The 18518-nt window shown below is 41.3% G+C and overlaps 1 protein-coding gene across 2 annotated transcripts; it reads right to left on the bottom strand.

Annotated features, from left to right (window-relative positions):
* Positions 1 to 2419: 2419 nt before the first annotated feature.
* On the bottom strand, positions 2420 to 12595 carry ZBTB8B (zinc finger and BTB domain containing 8B). 2 transcript variants are annotated; one of them, XM_073317755.1, is made up of 4 exons: positions 12532 to 12595; positions 10020 to 10992; positions 6224 to 6402; positions 2420 to 5810 (listed from the first exon to the last, which is right to left on the bottom strand). In XM_073317755.1, exons 2-4 carry the CDS (start codon positions 10966 to 10968, stop codon positions 5499 to 5501), a joined length of 1440 nt encoding a protein of 479 aa, XP_073173856.1. In that variant the 5' UTR covers positions 10969 to 10992; positions 12532 to 12595; the 3' UTR covers positions 2420 to 5498. The 2 variants fall into 2 exon arrangements, with proteins under 2 accessions (XP_073173856.1, XP_073173857.1); XM_073317756.1 differs by lacking the exon at positions 12532 to 12595 and adding an exon at positions 12475 to 12531.
* Between the last annotated feature and the right edge of the window lie 5923 nt (positions 12596 to 18518).

Here is an 18518-nt window from a genome sequence, read left to right as displayed (position 1 = left end):
GCAGACTGCAAAGAATTACAAAGGAACCTCACAAAACTGGGTGATGGGGCAACAAAATGTCAGATGAAATTCAATGTTGATAAATGCAAAATAATGCACATTGGAAAACATAATCCCAAATATACATATAAAATGAGGGGTCTAAATTAGCTGTCACCACTCAAAAAAATCTTGGAGTCATTGTGGATAGTTCCCTGAAAACATCCACTCTGTGCAGTGGCAGTCAAAAATAACACGTTAGGAACCATTAGGAAAGGGATAGATAAGATGACAGAAAATACCATTCCTCTATATAAATCCATGGTACACCCACATCTTGAATACTGTATACGAATCTGGTCTCCCCATCTCAAAAAAAAATCCTACACATACATACATACATATACATATATATATATATATATATACATATACATATATATATATATATATATATATATATATATATATATATATATATATAGGAAGTGGAAAAGGTACAGAGAAGGGCAACAACAATTATTAGGGGTATGAAACAGCTTCTGTATGAGGAGAGATTAAAAAGACTGGGACTTTTTAGCTTGGAAAAGAGACAACTAAGAGGGGATATCATAGAGCTCTATAAAATCTTGACTCGTGTGGAGAAAGTGAATATGGAAACGTTATTTACTCCTTCACAAGAACTAGGGGTCATCCAACGAAATTAGTAGGCAGCAAGTTTAAAAGAAACAAAAGAACATACTTCTTCACACAATGCATAGACAACTTTGTCGCCGGGGATGTTGTGAAGGCCAAAAATATAACTGGGTTCGAAAGACAACTAAGTTCCTGGAGGATTGGTCCATCAATGACTATTAGCCAGGATGGGCAGGGATGCAATGCCATGCTCTGAGTGTCACTAGCCTCTGTCAGAAGCTGGGAGTGGACAATAGGGGATGTATCACTCAATGACCACCTGTTCTGTTCATTCTCTCTGAAGCCCCTGGCACTGGCCACTGTTGGAAGACAGGATATTGGGCTAGATGGAACTTTGGTCTGACCCAGAATGGCCATTCTTATGTTTTTAACAATTCCCGTGCACTGTTTGAAACCCAAACATTGCAGCTCTGAGGCCCCCGAATAAACAAGTTATCATCATCTGAACTGTGAGAAATGTAAAAAGTAAACTGGGTTTCTTAAATTTTCACTTAATTGAGGGGTTACAAAGCAACCAAATTCATTGATTTTTTAAAAAAACAAGTGTTTCATCTGGATTTTTTAAAACCTATTATTGTTACAAGTAACATCCAAGAGGTTACTATAACAGAAAGATTAGGAGGGAAATTATCTGTTTTTTGCAGTTTATTATGTGCATTTGACAACACAGTCAGTTTCACTGTTTCCCCAGAGGGTTGTGCAGGATCCCCCCACAGCAACAGGGGAAAGAAAAGTTATTTAAAAAAATAAAAATTAAAAATGAAACTATGATTGTAAAACCATAAAAGTAATTAGGAAGAATCAGTAGTACCTGAAAACACTTTAAAAAAATGACTAGATTTTAAAGTTGATAGCATCCTTTTAATCTTTCCTTGCCATTAATTTGATTTTTGCTTGCATAGTGCCCATAACCAGCAGTGGATGGATTGAATGTCAGAATTAAAAATTGAGTGTTGAGCCTTAACTTGGAGTTTCCTCAATTTAGTCAACTGGTGTATGTTTTATAAAGCATACCCCCCTTAACTAGGTTTACTTTCTACACAAGGCCAATAGGTTTCAGACTCCTCCAGGTATCCACTGATGTAGTTAAATCAGCTGTTCAAATAAGGCTCAGCTCGTAAGACTGTCTGTTAATTAGGTAGACTAAATTAAAGGACTCCAGCTATAAAGTTACTGTTCAAATTTCAGACAAATGAAATGACTCAGATTTGGAAGATTAATATTTACAAGTTCAATGCACCATTAATATCATTGCAGCATGTATTTCTTTGTGAAAAACAGTGCAATTATGTGCAAACAAATAAATTAAGTATACTCCTAAACAGTGTAAATTATGCAGAGCTAAGAATTTAAGATATGTAGTTTTCGTGGCCTTTTAAAAACTTCGAGAGAAAAGATCACATTAGAAACAAGTCTAAGGACATTTTCTTTGATTCTTCATTCAGCACCATATGAATATTCTTTTAGAACAGCAGTGTCACTTTCTCAAAGCTTGTAAAGGCTGGATTTACATGGAAGATTTCAGGGAAACAGCATGGAACTGGGTGGGAAGCACAGCAAACACAGATCTACATAAACATCTGTCACAAGAAACTGAATAAAGCGTAACCTTTTCTACTAAACACTGAGGCTGAATTAAGGACCCACTGAAAAACAAAGTGGCACGCTATGACAGATCAACAGAAATTGCAATTTTGCTGGTCACTTTCAAACTGCAATGTGATTGGAATCTCTCTCCCACCCCACCCCTTGCCCCAACGTTACACAAAACTTAACACAGTTCCATTCTCTATGCACAAGACACACAAGAAAAATTTCTAAAACCAAATGAAGCAGGCTGAATTCAAACAGCTGAAGGCCACTGCAGTGTTTCCCACAGCTCTTAAATCCACTGCATACATGCCTTCACAAGAGCACCGATTTTCCTCTTCTGAAGGTCTTCACAATTTCAGAGTTCACTAGTACATGCCTCAACATAGTTCTACAGTGTTTCTCTGATAAGCTAAATCACCAGAAAGATGCATTGTAACACATTATCCAGCACCATATCCAATGAATATTCCAAGTCTATTGGCCTCTAATATTTACACTGAAGTGGCACCTCTCTGCCAGAATGACCATAGAGATCAGGATGCCATGCTGATGAAAAGTTAGGATGACTATTTACATTCCTACCACACCTTCATTATGCAACTCAGTCCTCAATTGTCAAAAGTATGAGGACTCCTTTTAAAATGTTCTTACACAAAGTCCTTTGCTCAACTGATAAGCAGATAGAGAATACCATCGTGAACTTGGGTTGGCTGAGCAGTAACAGAGAAGTCATCGAAAAGACCACCCTCATGGGATTAAATATAGGATTTTCAAAAGCGCTTATGTGATTTAGAAGCCCACTCTATAGGCCAGATTTTCAAAAGTATTTAGTGCCCAAAATTGAAATTGGATGTTCAGGAGAGCTCAGTTCCCATTTAGGCTCCTAAATGAAGTGGCCAGGGCTCTTTTGTAGATCCAGACACTCATTCAGGTGCCTAAATGGGAGTTGCTGGTGGTTACTTAGTTCTTTTGAAAATCTGGCCCTCATACTAATTTGCTATGCTGATGAAACTATGACATTATCGTTCAGACACCAACTCCAATTTACAAACAATATGAAATAAGGACTATTGGAGAGGTTTTGTAACAAACTAAAAAACAAATACAAATAGCTTATTTTTAAAGGTGCGTTGCTCCTCTCAATTTAAGTTACAGAAAATAAATCCAGCAAGAAATGCAATATCTTCCAGAAAGATAGCACTTAAAGTAAGACTTCAAGTTTTGGGGAGACATTTCAAACAACTCTATTTACCTCTGATTTTTTGGGGGGGTTGGGGTTTTTTTTGCTACTTTGCTAGTAATTAAAGATAAACAGAGGCTTGTTTCATTTTTATTCATCCTATTTGATCTTGCAATGAAGTCATAATGCTGCATTTGTGATATCAGAATCACTTCTGTACAAGTAGATTGTGATATCACACCAGGATTATTGTCTTACTACAGGATGAAGCAAATAAAGAAGCTGAACTGTGGGGCAGAATGTTCTTATCCAATATGTAAAATAATTGCATGAGGTATACAGAAAATGACTGATTAAATCAGCTGCTTTTTATATAAAAATGTTCCATTTTATGTTTGCTCAGTGTAAAGTCTTCTGTAAAATATAAGAAAGGAAAACTGTCTTTTTAAGTGAGACGATCTTCTTGTGTCAGTGATGTCTGTCTGCAATCTTCTGTTCTAGCACTTGATCCAGAAAGTGAGGCCCAAGTACAATGCTTTTCATTAACATTTACAAAGTTAGAAAGTACTATCTACATACAGTAAGCACCTTCACTTCACAGAATCCTTCAGTATTGTATCTTCTTTAGTCTTAAGTTTAGCAGTAGCTTACCAAGAGCTCTTTACAGTTTCCCAGCTAATTTCATAGTTTACAGCAATTTGGTATTGGACAGGTAAATTAAGTAAAGTAATCTCACCTCCTTCAAAAACCAACTTGTATCTATTCAACAAGGAAAATGTAGGGTCCAAGTTGGAATTTAAACAAGAGACAGTACCTGGATGAATTCATAAGACAATGAAAGGGTACAAACCATCATAGGAATCACCAAAGACTATTTTTTGACTACATAAGAAGAAAAAACTCTCATTAGAAAAAGGGAAGTTTGCATACAGGGAGTCTCTAATTTTACAAGGGGTCTCACCTGACTTCTTGAAAAATACTTTGCAGGGATGGTGTTATATACGTAGCCCAGATTTTTCTTTGGAATTGTACTTCAACTAGATCAGCAGTAAATCTGACTATTGAATCTATTAAAGAAACCACTTTTCTAGATTGCTAGGTTATAACTTCTACTTTAAATGGTTGAAAAATACTTAGTCCTGGCTTGAGTGCAGGGGACTGGACTAGATGACCTCTCGAGGTCCCTTCCAGTTCTATGATTTTATGAAAAGAGGTGGGTAGTGCACTTACTCTTGCTTCAGTGACCGGTGCACTTTGGACACTATTTTACTAGATCATAGAATAAGTATTCTGTGTAGTTCTCAGGCCTGGACTATTGTCTAATGGGCATTAAAGATAGACCAGAAGAATCATAGCCCAAGCTCTGTTGTTCTCCAGGGATGGAAATGTAGTGAAAACTGCCCAAAAATAGAAGCTTGCTCTCTAAGTACATATATGAACAAACACGTGTGAAGATTCTCTACTGAATATGCTTCCCTCTGTAGCATATTTATTATCCTGGTAATTTACCATGGTTTCCAGGTCAAATCCTATTCTAAACTTCTAAAATTAAACAGTTAGGATTTACAGTTTCAGATAGGACTTTCCTAGCATAAGAGGGACGAGAATGTAAAATAGTTTAGAGAAGTCCAAGGCTAAGGATGAAAACTACATTTATTTTCTTCACATCTCTTCCTAGAAAGATGATGGTGCCCCCTTGAGACCAGGATTGAGGGACTATGGTAGCATTGTGGGAGGAAACTCAGTATCAAACGATCATGATGATCCTTCCCTCATAGCTAGGGTACAGAAGCACAACAGGTGATTGCAAGGAGACAGCCTCTGCTCACCCAGGACAGGAAATTCCCTCAGAATTCTAGTGCACAGCACTGAAAAGTTAAAAAATATTTCAAAATTCCAAAATCCAGTTCTTCCCACCAGTTCTATCAAAACTGGAATTTAGTAATAAAAAACACACAGTTCCACAAAACTGGTTAAATATGCAGTTTTCTGCTGTAGAATGACCAATCACAGGGGAGACACTTTAAATCTGCCCACCCTCCTTTTGTTACTACATAAGTGCCTCTCGGTCTGATAAGCTTCTATGGATCTCCTGCTTATCATCAGCATCATCGTCATCAGCTGGATCATTTTCCTCACCAGATTCGACATATATAGGCCAATCATTGTCTGTATCACCCTTTTCTTGACCTTCTGATGAAGGTTCCATCAGACTGAGGTTAATGGGCATTGAATCCTCATGCGTAGTCGTTACACAAGTGCAGCTGTCACACAAGCCAAAGCGACGTAATCCCTGCGATAGGCTACTTGTGAACGTTCTTCTGCAACCCTTGCAGATAATTGGCTTGTTTGATCGGTGCACCTGATCAATGAGAAATAAAACATCATTGTAAAAGTGGTTGGCCTATCTTGTTGCTTTAGCTCTTTTTGGGGATGCTGCTTCCATATATTCCAAGGCGAAACACACAGATGCATCTACCAAACTTGCAGGGCAAATGATCACATCACCTTTCTAAGAACAAAGGTTTTGGACTAATATAGTTGTATTGCATTAAATGTCAATTTCTTAGTCTTAACCATTGCCCAGTTAACCTTACCTATTGAGAGCAGAATCATTCTATCTTCTACTGTACTTTAGAACAGCCTTAAATCAAAATGTGATACATGTACATTCTTTACACACATCAGCAGAATGACTGAGAAACACTGAACACAGGAGCTTACTATTTATTTTTAAATCTGCTTCTGAGAGATATCTGCTTTCATCAAACTTACACTCAGAGCATGACTCCGAAGGTGCTCCTGCCGGGTGAAGCGTTTGCCGCATGTCTCACAAGGGTAGGGTCTCTCGCCTGTATGAGAGCGAATGTGCCGTTTTAGTATTCCCTTCTGCTTAGCGGTGTAGGGACAGAACGGGCATTTGTGGAGCTTGATTGGCACAACTAACACATCACCTTTTAAAAAGAAAACAATATATTTTAGACAATTCAAAAAAGTTAGCTAGGTTGCTCGTTACAATCCTTGCCTGCAAACTAGGGCCAGAATACTCACATATTTTTCCTCTTTGTATTTGACTCACTTGGATGATTTTTTTTTTTTTAAATTTTATGGTCTCTTTTTTAAAAGCTTATGGAGCTGCAGGTTCTTAGAACCCTTGAAAATCAGGCAATTTTAAAATAAATTTAATAAATTGGCAAAATTGGTTTCTGGTGTGATGTGTTTGCTCGACTATGCTCAATATGTGAGCCATTGAAAGCTTCTTGTTATTTCCAAATTCATTTTTGAAAACGGTGTCATATTAACAGCACTGGAAACTAAAGTCTTTAATTTAGCCACAGAAAAGTGCACAGGCACTAGCAAGTTTTCCAATATGCTATAATAATGGGCGTCAATTTAGACACAGAGGGACCATCCCTAGAAGTAATTTATGCCTCTGTCCCCATTCAAGTCTTAGTAGGCTTTCTACTGGGACTAATAGGAGTCTTTCATCTCTAATACATTTGCTGTTTTTTGTTTTCCAGTAAAATATGCCTAGATTCAGATATACACGTACAATTAAACACTGATAAAATTCATGTGAGAAGATGGAAAAATTGAGAATTGTATTTGAAGATTACATTTTTAAATAAAAATTGGTATTACTGAGCTTCTTGATGGTAGCCAATACATGACTGACTAGAGATGTCCTTTGTAACATGACTAGGATTGGGTGGTGATGTTAAGAGACTAAAAAGTGTGCGTTGCTTTCCTGAATCAGCGTGTAAAATACTTTAAACACATCCTTAACGTTAAAGCGCCCCCCTGAAGTCAGGCACCCCACTGAAGTCAATGGGACTTAAGTGCATGATTAAAGTTATGCATACACATAGTCCTTTGCTGTATTGACACCTCAAAGATTAAATAAAATCTTTTTCAATAAATATCAAAATCAGTAAGACCCTAATAATTCATGTGTAGACATCTACATATGTACATATACACACAAGCATACACACACACTTTCAAAAACAAGATATCTGAGACTCATTCCGCAACTTTAGCTACCAGGACCTGCGATCAGCGTTCTGTCTCTGCCTTGAAAGAGCTGAATACATCACAAGAACCTAAACCAGCATAAAGAATAGTTTCCTGTTCTACTTTAGGTGCTAGTGACGTCAATTTTTTTTTTTAAAAGAAACATAGAACCCTGAATGCATATTTAAAATACATATTTCTAGTGTTAAAGTTTCTAGCAAATTCTGTTAATTATTGATGATTTATCAGGTTTTATGTGTATTTCCACTTTTAATGCTAGATTAACAATTTGAAGAGTTTTACTTGAAAAAACCGCAATGGAACATACCCTATTAGATGTCTGCTATGCTACAGCATTTTGGAAGCAGTAGATGTTATTGTAACAGAATCCTGCCATTAAATATTTCAATTATGCTGACTGACTTAATGATTTTATCAGATGAACACTGATTCACTACACAGTGAGAGTTCCTTACGGAACCGCTGAACTCTAAGTGGTTTTAAGAACACACTTGTGTGCTTGAGCTAGTGATGGCATAAACGTAGCTTTACTTTCTACAGCAATACACTATCTTTGTGAATAACTCCTATTGCCTGCATCATTATTTTTTAACTTGGCGAATTATGAATGGCTATGAGAACTGAGGTGTACTTCAGACAAGGAGTAGAGCCCACCTTAAAGGACAGTTTTTGAAAGGTAAATAGAGACAGTATTCGGGAAAAGAAATAGTCCTCCAACTTTATTACAAGCAGATGAAGACCCAAAATCGTTAATGGCCATCTTAGGAAATGTGTATATTTTCATGAGCTTTTTCTCCTTCAGGTCCCTGAAGGTGCTGTCACATAGCCTTCCTGCTGGTGCTGAGAAATCCCAGCATGCATTTGGGCTAGTGAAAGCAGCAGCCCTGATGATCAGCAATGGAGAAGGAAGTCTGTCTCTAGAGGGAAAATATGCAGTGTAGTTAATATTCTGCCTCTCAGTGTTTATAGCATAACCAACATGGGACTATCAGTTTGTCTTTCTGAATCTATAACAACTCTTGTTCATAATGTGACGTTGCATTCCATATGTTTTATGGAAATATGTTTATAAGTGTGAATATGATGCAACTGGAATATGCTTTATGCAAAAGGTCTCTTGTAAGGTATCATAACAGATGTTTTAACTTATTGAATATATTCCTCCTATTTGTATGCCATGTATCATCCTTGTATCTGAAGCTAGAAATATGAAGTATAACTCTGAGGTCCTATTGTAATTATGCAAAGTGTGGGCCATTAACAGTGGTTTAGAATTTTGATGGCTCCCATTGACTAGGACAATTGGTTGTAAATGGCTGTTTACTTGAGAAATCCCTGTGTATTGTGTGCCAGCCCATGGGTAAAGAAGAATGAGGTCACATACGATATGTGACCAGGTCACAGGATAGTGGAATCCATCTTAAATCTGGTACTTTTCCATTTAGAAGGAAGGGTGGGGACCCAGAGAGACAAAAGATTCCCGCCTTCTGCCAAAACTATAAAAGGGAGTGGAGCAGGACAAAGAGGCTTCCAGTTATGAGAAAACCCCTAGTTTCCACCTAAGATGCCTGCTGGAACGAACAAGGACGGTACTAGGGGAAAGGATTAGGCCCAGACTAAGAAGGAGTCTAGTCTGCGAAAGAAGCTTATTGGAACATCTCTGAGGGCGAGATATTACCTGTAATCAGTTTCTTAATGTATTAGGCTTAGACTTTGCGTGTTTTGTTTTATTCTGCTTGGTGACTTACTTTGTTCTGTCTGTTATTACCTGGAACCACTTAAATCCTACTTTTTATACTTAATAAAATCATTTTTGTTTATTGATAAACCCAGAGTAAGTGATTAATACCTGGGGGAGCAAACAGCTGTGCATATCTCTCTATCAGTGTTATAGAGGGTGTATAAGCTTTATACAGAGTAAATGGATTTATTTGGGGTTTGGATCCCGTTGGGAACTGGGTGTGTGGGTGCTGGAGATAGGTGACCTGCTGAGCAGTTTTTGGTTAAAGTCTGCAGCTTTGTGGACCAGACCTGGGTCTGTGTTGCAGCAGGCTAGCATGTCTGGCTCAACAAGGCAGGGTTCTCGAGTCCCAAGCTGGCAGGGAAAACAAGCTCAGAGGCAAATCTCAGCACATCAGGTGAAAGTCCCAAGGGGGTCTCTGTGATCAAACCTGTCACACACAATACTAACAGTTATAAGAGGTAAAGCTTTTCTTACATTCATCTTTCATTCCAGTGTTGTCCCAAATTATGCTACCACCATTAGACTCCAAAATACCTATTTCAAATACAAGTTTTTAGATCAGAAATACTTACCTTCCAAATGCTGCACTGAACAAAATGAGTGCAGCTTTCTTTTGAAGTCCAGAACAATAGTTTATTTTGCTGTTGCATAAAATTCAGCAATATTTTCCTGTGAAGTATACTGAACAAGAATGAGAATAACCGTTCAATTAACATAGAAAGTGATACAAATAAACAGCTTCCTCATCTGTTATACAGACATTATCTACAGCCTCGGGAATTCTCATCTCACCTGTATCCTCACCATACCAGTCGCTGTGAATGTCCATCATGGAACTCATGGCCACCCCTGCATCTTCTGGCCTACCCTCAAAGCCCCGAACAAAGTGATGAACTACATCATCTTTTCTTTGAGCTGCACTGTTGCGTAGCAGGGCCTCCAGGAACTGTTTCATATGGTAGTTATTACAGGCCAAGTCCATTGCCTGGCCACTGTGCAGCCCCTCTTCCATCTGCTCAAGAGATAATGGAGTTGGATACTGCTGTAGTCGTTCACCCACTTCTACCTCCACTTCATCAGAGTCAAATTCTACTTTTGGTTCTACTACCCCTTTGGGCAGAGAAGAATTAATGTCATCTGGAGAATCACTGCTTACAGGGTCTCTCACCACAAGTTCCATTGGGTGGCAGCTGCTACATTCACCACAGGGAGGATCTCTCTGACAATCAGAAATCCTTTCCTTTTCTTGCAGAGAAGAGATGGAGGCAGAGCACTGGCTCTTTGTACCATAAGAAGTGCCCTCCCTGGCAGAACTGGAGCTTCCACTATCAGCCTGATAGAAAGCAGCTTCTCTCTCTATCTTTCTGCAAATATCTAGCGATGACCGGATGTAAGTTTTGCAAAAATTGACCACATCAGTCATCTGCAAGTAGCTAGCTGCTGACATGACTTCAATAACATTTTCCCCACAAAGATCCAGCTTCCCTGAATAAAGGAAATCTAGGATGATGGAGAAGGCCTCTGAAGTAACAATGTCCAAAGAAGCAGTGCTGTGTCGCCCACTGTCTTGAATGTAATGAATCAATAAGGCTCTGAAGTAGCCACTATTAGCAAACAGAATGTTCTTGTGAGCTTTGAAGATCCTGCCTTCCACAATAATACTGCAGTCACAAAAAAAGTCCCTCTTTCTTTGCTCATTGAGCTCTCCCAAGAGCTTCGTGTAATATGACTGCATCTCCATTTCTCCTATTGCTGCTTCTGATCACTGACAAGAAGAAACAAAGAAAGAACATTAGAGCAGAAATTCTTCTCCCTTTGTGGAATCAATCAAAACCGATCACTGTTTTCCCTCCCTCCAAAAAACAAACAAACCCCTCCCTCCCTCCCTCCAACAACCTGGCCTATAGTCATATTCAGACTCTGGAAAACTGGAATTTTTTTTTTAAACCTGAAGTCACTGTAACATTCCAACTACAACAGTCCACGTCCAATTATTATTAGCATTACCACAGCACCAAGGAGCCCTACTCATGGGCCAGAAGCCCATTGTACTAGGCACTGTGCAAACACAGAACAAAAAGATGGTCCCTGCTCTAAAGAGCTTACAATTTAAATAGAGTAGCCTCTGTCATTTCTTAGTTGGCAACACACTAGCTTGACAAATTTAGTATCCTATATCCCAACTCAGCCAACCTATCACAGATACATGGCAAAGACGCAGTGACTGCGTACAGTGCTCCAAAGCGTCAGAACAATTCTAAACTTCAGATAGTCTGAGATGGTATCTGCTTTTAATAACTCTTTCAGTAAAACTGATTCCAGGGTAAAATTACAACCTGCCCTGAGAACAGTTTTTGAAGATACCGTTACCAAAGTTCACCTTTTTTCTTATGTACTAGTTGTCTCATTGGATGAGATTACATGCACCGCCACTGACATTAATCCCTTACTCTTTATAAAGAAGCAGACACTATTATTTTTCTGATATTTGCAGTCAAGGGTGAAACTGGCATAGGCTGGTTGCTCAGGGGCACCTCTGGTGGAAAAGCTGATGAAAACTGGAAAGGCTTAAACATAACAATACATTTTACTTATTTAAGGCTTTCCGCTTGAGAATTTCAGAGAACTTTACAAGCATGAAGCCTCCCAGCGCTCCTGCGGGACTGGAAGCGCTATCCCCATTTTACAGGTAGGGGAATTGAAGAACTGAGCTTAAGCATCCCAACAGAAAGTCTGTGGCAGCGCTAGGAACCCAGCTCATTTTACTCCCGCTCCTGCCTTTCGGCCAGGCGCTCCTGTGGCAGTCTACGGGCATGATTTGGCACTGTAGGTTTTATGCTCTTTGGAGCCGAAGTCCCTCCCTTGGGTTAAAGCGGGAAATGCCAAGTCGGCTGGAGAGGAGCCAGCCCTGCCCACCCCAGCAGAACAAACACTCAGGGGGCATCTCAGCAGGGCCGAGTCCCTGCAGCCCCCCCCCCTTTCCCCGCGAGGGATGGGGAGCCCACCAGACTCCGCAGGGTCGGTGCTGTCTCGGGTCCGTCGCCTCCCCGCCCCTCAGGATACCCCCCCCCCTCACGGGACTGAGCCCTGCCGCCCCTCCCTGCGGGGAAAGGAGTGGGGCTGGGGCCCCCGGGCAGCCCCTCCCCCAGCTCTGTGCAGTGTGGGGGGGGGGATTCATGCCGCTCAGCCCCCCGCCCCCAGCCACACCCCGAACCCGGGCTCGGCAGAAGCTTCGCCCCGCACCGACCTGCCCCGTCCCGTCCCCTCCTGAATGAAAATGGGGAACCTCCCGTCTCCCTCTCACCTTTACCCGGCCCCTCGCGCAGCGCTACCGAACCTGACGCACGCGCCGGGCCGGGCCCGCCTCCTCGCCGCACCTCCCGAGCCCAACCCACCAACCCCGCGGCGGGACAGGCCAAGAGGCGGTGCCTCCTTCCCAGCAAGGTAGTGTGCGCCCTTCCCGGCCACCCGCCTGCAGCCCCGCGGAGCATGCGCCCTTCGCCTCGGCCGCCTCCGGGCTTGGAGTGCCCTGCTGTGATTGTCGTCGCGGGGCAGGAGCCAGGGAAAGGGACTACACATCCCAGCATGCACCGCGAGGGCCCGATCTCCTGGGCTGCTGGCTGGGGCTCCCGGGCGGTGCTGGCGGGGGGGTTCGCTGCAGAGGGATGGTGGTGTGAGCATTGGCCTCCTAAACCCAGGGTTGTGAGTTCAATCCTGGAGGGGGCCATTTAGGGATCGGGGGTGAAAATTGGGGATTGGTCCTGCTTTGAGCAGGGGGTCGGACTGGGTGACCTCCTGCAGTCCCTTCTGACCCTGATATTCTATGATTTCATGGAGGTGTTGCCGGAGGTGAGCTGGGCTCTCAGTGTGGGATGGGGTGAAGGCGTTTAAGATCAGTATCGTTTGGGGAGTGGCCTCAGCCTCCCTGGTGTGACTACCACCTCTCCTTTCATCCCCAGGGAGCCTAAAGCATGTCACACATTTAATAGGATACGCACAGACTGTGCGTCCCGACGATGCACCAAACCGGGCTAAATGTCACCGGCAAGAAAATGAAAGGAATAGTCGTATACACCGAGTCGGGGATTTGAGAGTCCCACTTCACGAAGCCACCAAATGTCAGTTGTTCCCTACACATACATCAATCCCCGTATAGGGCTGCCCCCTTTCTAATGGCACAAAACTGAATACCCTTGCCCCGCCCCTTCTCTGAGGGCCCGCCCCCACTCCCTCCATTTCCCCCGCCTCTTGCTTGCTCTCTCAGGTTCCACCTTGGGGTGCAGGCTCCTGGGTGGGGCCAGAAATGAGGGGTTCAGGCAGAGGTGGAAGTAGGCCGGTACAGCTACCGGCCTGTACTCAGCCAACGTTAAAGTGCTGCTGTGGCAGAGCTTTAACATCACTGCCCCTTTGCTCCCCCCATCCCCCATCTGTGGTGCAGCAGACCAAAGGCAGGCTCCCTGCCTGCCCTGACTCCTCGCTGCTCCTGGAAGCAGCCAGCATGTCCGGCCCCTAGGTGGAAGCGCGGCCAGGCAGCTTTGCGCAGTGTGTGCTGCCCACATCCTCAGGCACCGGTCCCACACTCCCACTGGCTGCGGTTCCCGGCCAGTGGGAGCTGTGGAGCCCGCACTCGGGGCGGGGGCAGCACACGGAGCTTTCCTGATCACACCTGTGCCTAGGGACTGCAGGGACATGCCGGCCACTTCCGGGAGCTGCGTGGAGCCCGGGCAGGCAAGGAGCCTGCCTTAGCCCCACTGCACCGCTGACCGGACTTTGAACAGCCCAGTCAGTGGTGCTGACTGGAGCCGCCAGAGTCCCTTTTTGACCGGGCGTTCCAGTCGAAAACCAGACGGCTGCCAACCCTACCCCCATATATAATCACTTTTCTCCTCACCATCAGTTTTCATACTTCCCTCAGTATATTATTTCTTTTTGTAGTCCACTCATTTTTTCTCCCTTTCGAATCTATACCTTCCTACAGTATTAGTCCTTTCCAAATTCCTCTTCCTACTCCCCACCCACTCCAGTAATCTTCCTTGCCAGACCTGATTTCTTGCTCCTGCCCCAGTCCCTTATTTCTCACACTTACCCCTCACATTTCCTCTCCACAGTCCCTCAGCTCTCTCTCTCTCTCCACCTTCCCTTTGCTATTTTACTTTATTTCCACCGTCCTGCATCTTCCTCTACCCTTCAATTAATAACCAAGAGTTTTCTACACTCCTCATTTCCACCAAGCAGATAAATGAATTTATGAATTTGCTATAAGATGAATTGTGAACTCCCTTCACTGATAAGCAATGCGTAAACAGCATACCCTTCACAGAATACACACTGATCACTCAGCGATGAAGAAAAGCTGTAGAATTCAGGGACTGTGCAAGAAAGAGGAGGAGAGCTAAGCCGGAGGGAAAAGGAAAATGAAGCAGGGTACAGATGCTCTTACATGGCATGTTTCCCAGTAAGAAATCACATCACTGTTTGCCACATAAGTTAATGTTGCTCAAATTCTCCTACGCGGCCTCCAAATCCCAGTGGAGAGAGCAGAAGCATGAAGCAGCAGGCAGGGAACCAATAGCAGAGCAGCAAGTGACCTAGCTCTGCTGCCATTTTCAGAGGGCAGTACAGGGAGACAAGGACATGCACATATTGTCTGAGATCACCAGGATTTCAGCAGTTATCTTCAAAAAGAACAGGCGTACTTGTGGCACCTTAGCGACTAACAAATTTATTTGAGCATTAAGCTTTAATGGGCTACAGCCCACTTCATCGGATGCATAGAATGGAATATATAGTAGGAAGATATATATATACATACAGGGAACATGAAAAGGTGGTGTAAGAGGCTAATTAATTAAGATGAGCTATTATCAGCAGGAGAAAAAAAAACTATTGTAGTGATAATCAAGATGGCCCATTTAGACAGTTGACAAGAAGGTGCAAGGATACTTAACAAAGGAAAATAGATTCAATATGGGTAATGACCCAGCCACTCCCAGTCTCTATTCAAACCCAAGTTAATGGTATCTAGTTTGCATATTAATTCAAGCTCAGCAGTTTCTCCTTGGAGTCTGTTTTTGAAGCTTTTCTGTTGCAAAATTGCCAGATTTTTTTTTCCTGCTGATAATAGCTCATCTTAATTAATTAGCCTCTTACTCCACCTTTTCATGTTCCCTGTATGTATGTATATATATCTTCTTACTATATGTTCCATTCTATGCATCCGATGAAGTCTTTCCAAATACAGCATCAGCATTCTTAACCCTTTCATTATTTACTTCTGCTACTTTTCAAATGTTTCCTTTACTACCAATCTGTTTGTTTATTTAGAAATACAATGGATTTTAATACAAAAAGTTTTATGAAAATAGAGCTTATAAAGGAGAAAGCTTTACTATTCACTGATCCTATCTTGGGAAGTGTAAAATGTGCCATCTCTTCATGTAGGCCAGATGAAAATTCATAAGATTGGTGGCAAAATAGTTGATCAGTGGAGCCAACTGAATCCACACAGCGTAAATCTTAGGTCTATAATATTACAACAAAGCTGGATCCCTATTAATCTTCACGCTAGGCTAGGTACAGAATACCCATTGGCTAAAAAGAAGTCTACCAGCTCTCCTGGCCAGCCACATTGCTGCAAAATGCAGCTGACTAGAATTGTGGTCTCTAAAGTTGTTAGACACCAGATTTTCAGAGTTTGAGAGCCTCCTTGGTTTTACTGTGCTGTTAATCTGAATTCCATAAAAGCACACTCACTGCCGTCAAACTAGTCGGCCTTTCTTCTGACCCAGGAGGCATTGTTTCTGAGTGTTCATTCAGGACAAATAGACTAGTTGTTTAAGAACTTCACATGGAAAATTCTTCTCTGAAAAATCATATAATTATCCTGGAAGTCTGATAATGGGATGGGAGATTGTTGTCCTAAAAGGTTTTGGAGCACTCACGAACCAATCTGAGGGCAAATGTTAATTTGTTTATATATGGAATAGCTTCTGTCATACTTAAATTCTTCCCTACTTACAGAATCATTCTAAGTCTAATACAAAATGTTTGGATTCTCTCCTCCCTCTTCTATATTAACTATCTTGCTAGTACCCACTGTGTCTATTCTAATGCTGATGTGCTCTGCCTGTCTCTAGTCTAGATGATTATTCTTGCTGGTGCTCTATGTGTTAGTTATTAACAGTCATTCTCTCCCAGCGTGGCAGAGTGGTACATTAACTAGCGTGGTTTAGAACTATAATGGAAAAGAACATCGAAACTTTCTCTCTTGTGAGAATCTACATGCTGCCCCCTGCAATTAGAATGAATCAGTCTGTGACCTTCTATGACCTCTTTATAACCTTTCAACTCCACCTGCTAATAAGTCATTATTGACTTAAATTTATTTTAATATTCCCAACAATATATGATCACGTATAACTGCTTTGGAGACTGTTATCATCTCCAAATTCTAAATATTTAGTAGTGTTTTGTAATATAAAATAAACATATTTTCTAACACTACAATATAAAAGCTTTAATTCCATCAAGGAGCTTTGATTCAAATATTTTTGTTATTTATTATGTCTTTAGGAATCCTCAGTGAAACTACAGCCTCTACACGCTTTACATTCCATTCTATTAAAAATACATTAATTGGTATATTTTGGTTTTGCAGTAAGAGTTACTAAGAGAGTCTGGAGGAAAAATAATAAGTGAGTTTATTAAGAGGGATACATATATTTGTACAAGCAGGCAGGAGATAATTTTCCTTGTTTCTAATAGCATAGAAACTCTACCCTTCCTCCCCCCAAGGCTCTCCACCAGGCTATCACATTACTAACATTACACCATCAGATTAAACTTTCACTGGCTGATTATACCTCTAGAGAACACAATTTCTATCAGCTTAACACTCTTGGTGTTGGTGCAATCACTGAAATATATTTTAACATTTCAAAAGCACCCCTGGATTTATGAAAGATGGGTTCACTCATGCAGTAGGAAACCTTTTTACACTTTACTAATTACAAGCCCAAGCAACATATACTATAGATCCATGCTAGCAACAAAGGTGAAAGATACTTGCACATGCTTTGAAGAAAGTATGCATCATTTTATTTTGATCTTGTCAGATCTCACAAGCAAAAGTATGTTTAGGGCTGGTCAGTATTTGGATGGGAGATTTACAAGGAAAACCCAGCCATGGTGTTCCAAGAAACAGACATAGTGTTTCAGTAAGTGGCACTCTTTGCACTTAAGGTTCAGTTCTACATTCTTTGTGCAACCTTAACTCCAGAGAGAGCAATGCAGGATCAAGCACTGAGTCAATACGGAATGAAACCTTTATCCTGGTGCTAGTGGGTACTACATTGTGGGAACTGCCTTATTTCAGATGAGAAGCAAAACTGAGTTCCTGACTGTGTATGGTTATGAAACTTATTATTATTAAAATTCCATTGCATTTTTGCAAGAGAAGAGGTGTTAAGCACAGTTGTCCTCATCAAATATAAGTTTGGGGGTCATATCCTCAGTTGGTGCCAATTTACATAACTCCATTGAAGCCAGTGGAGATGTGACAAGTTACATCAGTTGATGATCTTGTCCTGGATCTCTACTGCACAATTTTACTACTTAAATCTCCCTACAATATTATTTGGATAGTGTTCTTCACTTGCTGTCCTAAGTTGTCAGGTAGTAGTGCTCTGCGCTGTTAAACAGCTGCCAAGTTCCATTCCAAAAGTGACTGCATTCATTGATGGGTGAAGTGATCCCTATGTCATTTGATTTTTAAAAAGCTTTGGGATTCTTCAGGATGAAAAGCATTTTCTATACACCAGATATTATTTTATTCCTTTTCCTTTTCTGCAGTATATATTTTAAAAATAGTTGAAAATCATAAAACCATCATCAAGATTTTCAACAATCCACCACAGATGCTCTTTTCTATTCTTTTTAAACACTGCTTTGTGTTAGGCAAGGGCAAAAGTCTCTGATTCTCAGAATCAGTCATTGTTAACAACCAGTTTTGCCTAACTCATGCACTAACAAGCTCTTTATTAAATGCCATTCATGATCAATTTCTGGGGAGTCAGAGCTTAATTATATGGAGATTCATACTGCCTGTCTCCAGAAATTAGCTTCAGTATTTACAGGTCTGCTTCAGTCAGTAATTGGGGCTGTCTCTGCAGAAACATTCTCTGCTTGATACCAATTGCAGCCCATTATTTTCTGTCTTTTAATTGCATTTCTGGAGTCTTGCTTATCCAGGATGGATTCCACTTCGTCTGCAGTGTTTCGTCTGCCCAGCAG

The sequence above is a fragment of the Lepidochelys kempii genome, chromosome 19, assembly GCF_965140265.1.
Source record: "Lepidochelys kempii isolate rLepKem1 chromosome 19, rLepKem1.hap2, whole genome shotgun sequence".
Classification (NCBI taxonomy): domain Eukaryota; kingdom Metazoa; phylum Chordata; order Testudines; family Cheloniidae; genus Lepidochelys; species Lepidochelys kempii.
This window is presented reverse-complemented; position numbering and strand designations above follow the sequence as displayed.

Coding starts and splice junctions, on each gene's coding strand:
- ZBTB8B (XM_073317755.1), bottom strand. CDS start 10,968: ATGGAGATGCAGTCATATTACACGAAGCTCTTGGGAGAGCTCAATGAG. Junction 6,403..10,019: donor CTGGTATGGTGAGGATACAG/GTGAGATGAGAA, acceptor TCTTTTTAAAAG/GTGATGTGTTAGTTGTGCCA. Junction 5,811..6,223: donor TTCGGAGTCATGCTCTGAGT/GTAAGTTTGATG, acceptor CTCATTGATCAG/GTGCACCGATCAAACAAGCC.